At 39.2% G+C, this 10,878-nt stretch overlaps 1 protein-coding gene across 1 annotated transcript; it reads right to left on the bottom strand.

Moving 5' to 3' along the window:
* Nucleotides 1-4: 4 nt before the first annotated feature.
* LOC117302173 (inactive C-alpha-formylglycine-generating enzyme 2-like) lies at nt 5-6,205 on the bottom strand. Its single transcript, XM_033785988.1, has 8 exons — nt 6,014-6,205; nt 5,172-5,334; nt 4,597-4,711; nt 3,928-3,972; nt 3,244-3,394; nt 2,529-2,669; nt 1,997-2,162; nt 5-1,658 (listed from the first exon to the last, which is right to left on the bottom strand). The coding sequence occupies exons 1-8, from the start codon at nt 6,108-6,110 to the stop codon at nt 1,430-1,432; spliced, it is 1,107 nt and encodes a 368-aa protein (XP_033641879.1). The 5' UTR covers nt 6,111-6,205; the 3' UTR covers nt 5-1,429.
* Between the last annotated feature and the right edge of the window lie 4,673 nt (nt 6,206-10,878).

Genomic DNA, 10,878 nt, shown 5'->3' on the forward strand with positions numbered 1-10,878 from the left:
CCGTTTTTATCAAAAATAGGCCAAAAATTGAAAAAAACACAGTGGGTAAGTAAAGTTAAGTCCAGCATTTTTATCAATTTAATTAAGGCCAATGTCCGCTTTGTCCTTCTTTGTTTACGATTTGAACTTTAATTTTGTATTTAAACAAAAAAGTAATGTTAAGTAAAAGAGGCTGACCTACAAGGAATTGTCCAAAGTTCATATTGTTTATATTGACAGTAATACTGTCAAAGAGTCTGACCTTTTCTTGCTGGATGGAGGGGTCATGGGTCAAGTCAAGATGATAATATTTCCACTTTTTGAATAAAAAAAGAAAGCATTTTTAGCTTTGATTGAGGGTCAAAATTACTGAGAAATCTAAAAAGCACTCAGGTGATTTTTGTGGTGGGGGAGTTACTTCTTAAAGTTTTTGCTTGCCAGTACTTCTTTTAACATAAAAGTTTAAGAACAGTTAGTCATCAAAACAATCTTGTTAACATATTTTTGTATTTTGACACTAATTTAATTTATAAAATGGTGGTATTAAAGTTCTATGAACACGGTCTTTATTTGAAATTATATTCTGCAATGACATAATCTTATCATAAACTTCAACCATAATTTAAAATGACAATATTTTAGTAACTTGTATTGCTTTTTTAAGACATACTGCCGTTCAATACCCAAGGCACTCTGGCCACTCTAGTTATACACATTCAGATCCATGGAATCTCCATATCTCGCTCAATACAATCAATTTACAAAAAAAAACACTGCAAAGTAATAACTTCAGGTTATCATCAAATAACTAGAATTTAAGACGTGACACTCCAAGTTCTCACACTTATTTTGAAAGCATAATAACAATTTACAGCATACAGACTTGATTTCAAGTCTGAACAAATCAAGACAACTCTGAGTAATAAGAACCTACAAAACTGGTTAGTAATATTACCCCAAGTCCCCAACGTAAATATTTCAATTTCCTCAAACGAACGCAAATAGTGAAAGCAATATTTCAAAATGAGGTATTTTTAATCTTGTCTTAAAGGCGCCAACCTGTTCCTCAATATCTGTCTCTAGGTGGCAGCAGATTTAACAGGTGTGTTTACTGTATTGACCTGATTTTTTAGGGCTCAATTTCATTAAGCTGTTTAGCAGAAAATACTGCTTAGGAAATGTCTTTGCTAAGCAAACAAATGAGGGGCACCATTTAAAACATCAAATTTTATTGAACTTTGACTGTTCACCTGTTTCTATTGAGCAATTTTTTGTTGTGCTTAAAGGTTTGATTTAGAAACATTAGCTGTTTCAAACTGCTACCAATCAAAAGAACTTTTGGTGTAGTAAATGCAAAGAAATGTTAATGGTCCGACAGTGCGACCCTAGCAGAAATCAAAACTTTTCCAGACTTGTACAAAATAAGGGATCCAAATTACACAAGGCACAGTTAAAGTTCGTTTTTACTTTTCTTTTTCCTACCGTTCAGATCCGCTGGATGAGGCTTGACCTCTCTGACCTTTTGACCTTCTTGAATAATGACATCAGGCTCCCCAGCTTGTTGTTTTTTATCTGTACCTTTTTTCTTGCCCTTGGGTGGTTTCTGAGTGTTTGACGCGACGGACATAGCGCAACGGAAGCCGAGGTTGTCTGATCCTGCATCAGGGGTGTTTCCAGTTCTGAAAGAAAAAAATCAAAATGAGTTAAGATTTGTTTAAAGCAAGACCTCAAAAAAAGGTACAGTCAAAACAATTAAGGGCAGGCAAATTATTTTTCAGAACAGTTGGCTGTGCAAAGTCAAACACCATGCAAGATGGATGAGCATGGAGACGGGAGAAACAAGACCAAGTCCTTTAATATCCAGGTTCAAGGCCCTGCAGTAAAGGCCTTTGCCTTCGGATTGATCAGTTACTTCAAGGACACAACCTTGCCAGTTTAAGACGGTCGTTTAAGGCCTCGTTGCCGCTCTTTTATCCCCTTAATGATTGATAGATAAGATGTTAAGCTGTCCTCTTACCTTGTCGTAACTCTGACTTTATGATTGAAGGAACCATCTTTAGAGTCGATATAAGATCCTCCTCTTAAGGTGTATTTGGTTCCTTCTGTCTCCTCCGTATCTTCGCTACTGCCATCAAACCTGGAGGATGTCCATTCCCAAACGTTGCCAACCATGTCAAAAAGATCTGTTATAAAAATATTTGTATTTATTAATTCATTTATTTATGAAAAGTGCGAAACTCTGTTCCAACAAAAAGGGACTTATGGCGTCATCGCAAAATATATTTTGTTTATTTAAAAAAGAAAACAAGGGAAACTGACAGGCTATTTTTTTAATATAATGATAGGATGAACCAAAATTTACTGGAGTAAGTCTTGAACCTGGGATCTTGAGCTTAAACTGCTGGTGCTCTCTCAACATTCTACCCCTTATGTTGGCGCTCTCCCAATTTAGCAATATCTTTGTTTGGGGTGCCAGTCAGAAGCCATTCAAGCAGTAACTTGCGTGTCTATGCAGATCTCTCCCTTAAGTTCAGAACTTGTAGACTCACCAAACTCGTTTTGAGATGGGAAGGCATCCACGGGTGACACGCCCTTGTAACCGTCTTTCTCGGAGTTCTTCTCTGGGAATTTTCCCTGCCAGATGTTCATTCGATTGACGTCAAACTTGTTACCCCATGGATACTTTCTTTCTGTAGACAATGAAATAAAAATAAAAAATGTGTTTATTAATGAAAGGTTAAAGGTGAAGATATATAAATAGAACTTGGAGAATACCAAGAGTGTACATGAGCACAATTTCATGAAGCTGTTGAGCAGGAAATATTGCTTGAACATTTCTTTGGTAAACTAAAATTGAGTAACCTCAATCTTATTTTCACTAAAAACCTGCTTCTGTAAAGCAATACTTTTCTGTGCTAAGCAGAATTTTTGAGCTTACAGGCTTCAAGAAATTAGGCCCTGTACATTTCTAGTTAAGGTCACTACTGACAGTAACCTCTGCCTGGACAGCACGATAGCTTAGACACTACTCTAGCGTGAGGCCATCCCCAACACCCCCTCCACCCCTACCAACACCACCCCTAAGCTACCAGCTTACTTGCTAAACCTCCTCTAGCAGCGTACTCCCATTCTATCTCAGTAGGTAGTCTCCATCCATGCCACTGGCAGTAAGCTCTGCCTGGACAGCACGATAGTTTAGACACTACTCTAGCGTGAGGCCATCCCCCCACCCCTACCAACACCACCCCTAAGCTACCAGCTTACTTGCTAAACCTCCTCTAGCAGCGTACTCCCATTCTATCTCACTTGGTAGTCTCCATCCATGCCACTGGCAGTAAGCTCTGGCATCTCTGTGGCTGATATGAACTGCTGGATTATTCAGACGATGTCCGACCGATGAACCTTTCCCTTCTGGCTGAAGAAAACAAAAAAGTTATAGAAGAAAATCATTAATAACATGAAACAGTGGTATAATAGTAGAGTAAAGCACTTTAAGAGAAATTGGTTTAAAGGTGACTGACAACTGTTATAAATATTAAAGAGCTAAACCTCTGTGGGTGATTGTGATAGCGCCCTCTTTTGACTCAACTTCCTTCAGCCTTTGTTATTTTACCGTATGGGGGGTCACACACACACACACCGGGGAAAAAAACCTTTGTAATCGCATTGGGTGCTACACCTCCAATAAACCACGAAGGGATAACTTGAAATAAAAAGGGGGAATTGAGGGTAGATACAGGCTTCTGTCTGGCACCCCGATCAAAGATATGACTTAACAGGGAGACTGCCAAGATCTGAGCTAGAGCACCAGCACGTTCATCCAGAGGTTGCAAATTTAAGTCTTGCTGCAGTAAATTTTATTTTTAATCAACACCAAAAACAAGGTTGTTGCCACAAACTGAGTACAAGAGACTTAGACAATATCATGCAATGTAAACTCAATCTTACCATTCTCCAGTAGGCTCGATCAACTGGTACCCACCACGGTGCACCCTGGATAAATAAAAGTCAAAGTAACAACCATCGTCAATTACATCATCCAGTAATTAAAGTTCTTTGTTAAGTCATGTCATAACTACAGCTGTTTCCAACATGTGTGCTTAAGCAAACAATGAGCAGCAGATGCACCGAACAATTAAATAATTCCAAATGTTTGATCAATGTTCTACTAAGGCACAGATTAATTCTAAACGTACTGCCACGTATACCAGGGCTCGCTGAAATATCGCTTGCCTAATGCCCATTTCAGCTCTTGGTCAGTAACCCAAACAACCAAACCAGTTCTGCTTTGTTGTATTTCAATGTGGATGGGAAATGTAAAACTCAATTCTGCAAGGTAATCATTTTCTAGAGTTCTCATATTGGAGACAATTTGTATCTTTGAGAGGGCAAGGCCATTTTCATTTTGCAAAGGGCATTTCAATTATCAGTGAATCATAAAGTCTATAGGAAAATTGCTGGCAACAAAGCCAAGATGAGGGCAATGTAGCCAATGGCCATAGCCGAGGCCAAAGACCAGGGCAATGTAGCCAATAGCCAACAAGTATAGCCATAGCCAAGACCAGGGCAATGTAGTCAAGCCAACAGCCATAGCCGCAGCTGTAGTGGGACTATTACCTGAATTCTATCCTTTGCCTTGTCACTAACTTCTTTGGGAACAAACATCTCAAGCACAAAACTCCAGCCGAAGTTCTCAGCATCTGTCTTGTATTTCTTAGCCTTGACAAATTTTCTGTCCGAATAAAATTGAAAGATTAATAAATAAATGAGCATTTAAAAATTCAATGGTAAGACTTGTGAAATAAATTGATTGCAGAAGATTGATCTTAAATCATTGTGTGGATTTTGGATTTTTGTGATTTCTCGGACCGTTCCTCCTTAAAAATCATAAAGACTCCTATTAAGCAATTCCAAAAAATTATAACTTCCCTTCAAACATTATAACACCTAGTCACTGGTTCATGTATTTTATTCCTTAAACCATCTCAGCTCCCTCTAGGGAGTAAACAGTCTATACTGCCAAGTAATGTAGCGCACTAAGCTAAAGCAATCACAAGAACCATCTCTGCCCTCACAGGTACCCATGTACCCATTTACTCCTGGGTGAAGAGAAGCATTTAAAGATAGTTGCCTTCCTCCCCTATTAATACAAAAAGCACTGATCCTTTTAAACTATGTAATGCTTGCTATACCTAAAGGATGCTATCGTGACAGGATATCTGTTGATCTTGAAGTTTTTGACCTTCTCAAGACGAGTAGGACCTTCTCCTTCTTTACCGTCCTCTGCATCCGTTCCCATGACAAACTCCTTGCCTTCAATAAGAACCATCTCCTCATACTTGTCAACCTCAGGATCTGTGGGCAAAATGAGTGAAATTAATGCAGATTTATTCAGTTGCTCAAATTTGTTTCTATCGGATAAAAAATATTGTTAAAAATTGTTACTTTTTCAATTGACAGATTTGTCTTTTTCTTAAAAATTTCTCTGAAAAACTGTTGATTAATATTAATTGTTGAAATAATCAGTAAAAGTGTCGCCGCGATCAAAAGCAAGCCTGTCTGTGGCTGTACAGTACTCATGAACTCTGTCTGACTCTGATGCAGTTATATAAATGCCGTCCATGGCCTTCAACAGACAGAGACGTGTGGTTCAAAGAGGGAGAGTGGAAAGGCGATTATTTGGGTAGGGGTAAGTACAGGTAGACAGATTGAGAAACAGAATTGTCAGGTCTAATCTCCAATAATTTTAATGAGTCAAGAGTCCATAGTCAAGAAGAGGTGTTGTGCGAATTGCAACTGCATTTCATTGAGAAGTCAGTGACCGTGACCATGGTGACCTTGAGAGTTAAATTCACAACCACTCCAGACCACACCAACAACTAATCCTAGAACTATAGAGGCCGAACGAACCATAGTTCTAGGAGTAACCAACAGCCATGACAACGAACAACAAGCAGACAAGTTACTACAACCACGGCAACAACGTTAGTTTTTTACTTCCATTACTTCCATTCCATAAAAATATTTGTTTTACCTGATGGAACGTCATCTTTCCGAGCTGATTCTGCACTGAAAATCACCCATGACAGAAGTAACACCAAGCAATGAGAAATCCTTACGTTGGAAAACATACTTTCGGTGGGCAAGAAGATAAACACACTGTTTACGGAAGTACAGTTCTAACTGACTAGGCTAGGAAAGTACACGTAGGGTTAGCATTGTATTGTTGTTTCTGTGTACCCAACACATGGCACAAAAAGGTCAAGGGTCATCACAAAACTTCTGAAAAATAATGTCGATGAGGGCGGTATACTATCACGCCGTAAAAACCAAACTGACACTCGGCATTCTTTTCGGGTGTGTTTCCCCGCTTATACATCCCACTGCTACATCCCCCACACAAGAAGCTTCAGAGTTTCGCAACCATTCCCTCCCACGACTCTTTAAAAAGGGGGGGGGGAACCTGAATGTTATAAAACACCTGCCCCTCTCTCCAATGATTATTTCAAAAAGGGAAAGAAAACATAAATTCAATTTAAGGTACTAGTTATTATAACGCCCCTCTAAGGATTATTTCAAAAAGGAAAAGAAAGCCCGAATTTCATAAATCTTGTCCGCCATTTTGGGAGCCAATTGTTCAGAAAGGAATGACTCCCAAAAACAATTTATTGATAATAAACGCAACTTTTGATCAAGTAATAATTTTGATAGTTTTTTTTCTAACTTTTTAGGCATAATTATTTCCTCCGATTTATGAAAACAAAAACTGCTTGACCAGGTACAAACAAAGTGTTTGAACTCTGTTTGGAACTTTGATTGCAACCTACCCATACAAAACCATTTGAGACGGTGTCGCATGCAATGATGTCCTCTATGCAATACTATCCGGAGGACATTATTCCCGATGCAATAATATCCGCCGGACGGTTTTGCAAATATGCAATCGTGCCCGCCCGGACGCTACTGCGTAATGCAATTGTGTCCACCCGGACACATTTGCATATGCAGTTGTGTCCGCCCCGTACAAAATCGTCCTTGCAATAAATTAAACGCCTTTGGTCGACGGAACACGTTCGCCATTTTTGTTTACAAGCTATAAAGTGCATGTCATGAACGACATGGGAAATGTCCGGCCGTTGGGTATTTTTGCTGAAATCACGTAAATATTCATGCTGTAGGTTCAGTGCATGCACGCTCGCTTATACGCGCGCACATGTTCAGCTGTACATGAACAAGTGTCCACATGTACAGTCATCTACCGGACGGTTTTTGCACAGCCCCGGACACGATTGCATATGCAAAAGTGTCCGGAGCGGACGGTATTGCATGCCGGACACAATTGCATCTGACAACGGCACAATGCCAGTATTTCTTCTTCTTTTTTGCTGTGGACCTTTATCGTACATACTATAGGCCTACACCGTCAGACCACACGCCTGCGGTTGTAGCCTATTCAATTGTAAGGGAAGGTTTGTAAAGAAATTCACCAATAGGGATTCGAACCCATTAGTGGCCTGGTTACAGGCATGAATGCTCACTTGAACTCTGTTATATAACTCTAATGGGTTGACCTATACACATCAGCACGAAAAGAGAAAGAAACTGAAAACAGGTGAAACTGAGGAATGTGACCTCTTGAATATTTTCTTTGTTATGCAAATCAGGCGATCTGGGCACGGGTTTCGAAGCCCTCGTTGTGGTCGACACAGCCTGGCCATTACTGGACGTGTCGCGCTGGAGGGAGGGATAGCCGTATCTCGATCGGCTCAACTTAGGGTATTGGACTCGTGGCGTTTTCTGATGAACTTTACTCGCAAATTTGTCGAAATTCTCACCATTTTAAGTCGTGTGCATTCAGAATTATTTCGTCAAACTGTTGCACGTTTAAAATGGCGATATTCTTAAAGGCTCTGCCATGTTTTTTGAGTATAACTCTCAGCCGACAACAACACAAGATGTATGAACCTTTGTTCATTTTGTCACATGGCTGGACAGAAGTCAACTAAAAACTGTAGTGTTCAACACACATTACACTGTTAAGCAAGTTCACCAACATAGCATGAATTCCACGAAATTCTCTAGTTCTGACTTAAGCTAAATGAACTTCGGTGTTTGAGGTCGGGAGGCTGTTTGAAAGCTCCTCCCGGGTCGCCATGGAGGGTAGTGTAAAACTCCATGACCCAAGCCGACTGAACACATCCAGCCACCGGCATCTCCTTCACAGGTAAGGCGTGGCAAGATACCTAAGATTGGTGTCTCAGACCTATTATGGCTAAACCTCGTTTTCTTAGTATTATACAAATGAATTTTAGTCCATAAAAACAAGTTATGTACACTATTTGGCCACTGACTGACGCGAGTCTTTGTTGGATACAGTGGTGGGTGTGGTGGGAGGGGTGGGTTGGGGGGGGGGGGCTTGGACAGAGATCAAACAAAGATAAAACACAAAGGATAACATTTTTTTTTTTTTGCTTTCTCTGTCCTTTTTTCTTGTTCTTGCTGTACCTGAACTTTGCTAGTACTATTTATTTGTTATTATAATTTATTTAATTATCCTTTTTTTTGAGTGACTATGATGCCATCATGGAACGTCATCATGAAACTTGAGTGAACAAAAAACTTTTTCAAAGGAATTAAATGATTGTGAGGGAATAATATTTAAAGCGAGCGAAGAAGTACTCCAAAGTAACAAAATAATTTCATGGAGCAAAATAATTTTTTAGTGAATGAAATTTAATATTTCAAAGAAATGAAACAGTATTTCAAGGGAAAAAAAAATTGTCCCTAATTAAATTGGTTTACCTGTTCCTGTGGTCCATTTCAACGCAATCAAAGACTTAAAGTGTTCACTAAACTATTCTCTTTTTTTACTTGAATTTTAGAACTGATTGAGGCCGAGAGTGACTGAGAGCGAGGAAGCCAGTAGCCAGCAGCCGGCAGCCGGTAGGCGGCAGGCGGCAGCCAGCAGCCAGTAGCCAGCAGCCAGTAGCCAGCAGCCGGTAGGCGGCAGGCGGCAGGCAGCAGGCGGCAGGCAGCAGGCAGTAGCCAGCAGCCAATAGCCAGCAGCCAGTAGCCAGCAGCCAGTAGCCGGCAGGCGGCAGGCAGCAGGCGGTAGGCAGCAGGCGGCCGGCGGCAGGCAGCAGGCAGCAGCCGGTAGCCAGTAGCCAGCAGACAGCTACCATCCAGCCAAACTTCAAGAGGCACTAATTCATGAGTTGCAGCAAGAGGGAGGCCTCATGTGACAGGTAAAAAGGATTCCTAATTGGTCAACTTGAATTTTGTAACTATTTTTTTGTACATCTTTTCCAAACTCTTGCAGTCACATGATCTTGTATTTCACCGACTCTAATTGAGCAAAGAAACAAATACAAGACCCATCAGAATGATTGACGGTCTCTTTTGTTGTCAGGAATGCATCTTTAAATTGGTTATTAAAAAAACAATACTGACCCCCCCTCCCCAAATTTAACTGTTTTCAAGTGAATAGAAAAAAAGGGGACCTAACAATGTAACATAATGATTTCAATGTCGAGTGAATAAAAAAAAGTATTTAGAGGAAACAAAATAAATTTAATAACATGTTTTTTAATTATATTATTTTCCCCTTGTTACCAGATGGGTGTTATGATCTATGGATATGTGGTTTGTGGACGTTCTCATTGGAGTCCTCGCTGGAGTCATCGCCGGATTCAGGTAAGGAGAACTTGGCACCATCCGACCTCCACTTTTTAAATCGCGATTTAATTCCTTGATAATGCTGCCCTTTATCCTTGGAGGCCTTAATTGCCTTCTTATCTGTTAGAGGGCAGCAAAACTAATCTAGTACAACCTCAACATTTTAAGTCCACTTTTGCAATTTAATTCTTTGATAAATGCTGCCCTTAATCTTTAAAAGCCTTAATTGCTTTTTATATCTCAAAGGGCAGCAAACGCAATCTAGTAAGAATTATGGAGACCCTATTATGTACTTTAAAAAGAAAAATGGCGGGCTTTTGAAAACAAATTAATTAGGTTGAAGTACTTTTCACTTGATTGATATACATTCTTTTAAAATGAATGCACATAAACTTTCCCTTAGGAGTTTTGATGGTTCTCAAAAGAAAATAAAAGATCATTCTCAAAGAAAAACAATTTTAAAAGAAAAAATTCTGATAAATCATTATAAGTGGAGGTCGGATAACGCAAGTTGTCATAAATCAAGATCAAGATCAAGACGAAGACTTCGAAGTGTAAGAGGAGAGCTAACCCGTTCTCTTGCAGAGTCCAACCCCTCGTACCGTCCCTTCCCCCAAAATGCTCTACGATCTTGTTGATGTTGTCCTTGCTTGTGCAACTTTCAAGGTGGCTTTATACTTTCTTGGCATTTTCTTGAGCTGCATATTGGTCGTAGCCAATTATGCTTTTTAGTTAGGAGACTAGTCTTACTGGAAATTTCTGGGTGGGTTAATACTTCAAGTCATCAGTTGTCATGTTTATTTAAAATTGTCATGATTTAATATTTCAAACTCTGTAAAAAATAGGTGCGAACCAAATCGTACTAAAACTTAATATTAAGATTAATTTTAAATGATTATAGGAATAAAAAGGAAATTACATTTTCTTGAAAAAGATCTTTTTTTTTATAAATTTAAAAAGTACACCATGTACTTGAGTCCCCTTTGCTCCATTAGTGCTTTGCACAGAACCTTAACCCACCATAAGTTATTTAGGAGTGATCATTATGCAGTCCAATGTTCCAGTTAGATCACCAATTAATTTAATGATTAATGTTTGATTTAGGAGTTAGTAAATATATTATTTAGACCTGCTAAATGAAAATTTACACTCCTAATATCAGCATTCATCAAGTATATTATGTAGACATCTTCAAACAAACAAAAATTATGTTAAAATAAAATA

Source organism: Asterias rubens, chromosome 18, assembly GCF_902459465.1.
Source record: "Asterias rubens chromosome 18, eAstRub1.3, whole genome shotgun sequence".
NCBI classification, from domain to species: domain Eukaryota; kingdom Metazoa; phylum Echinodermata; class Asteroidea; order Forcipulatida; family Asteriidae; genus Asterias; species Asterias rubens.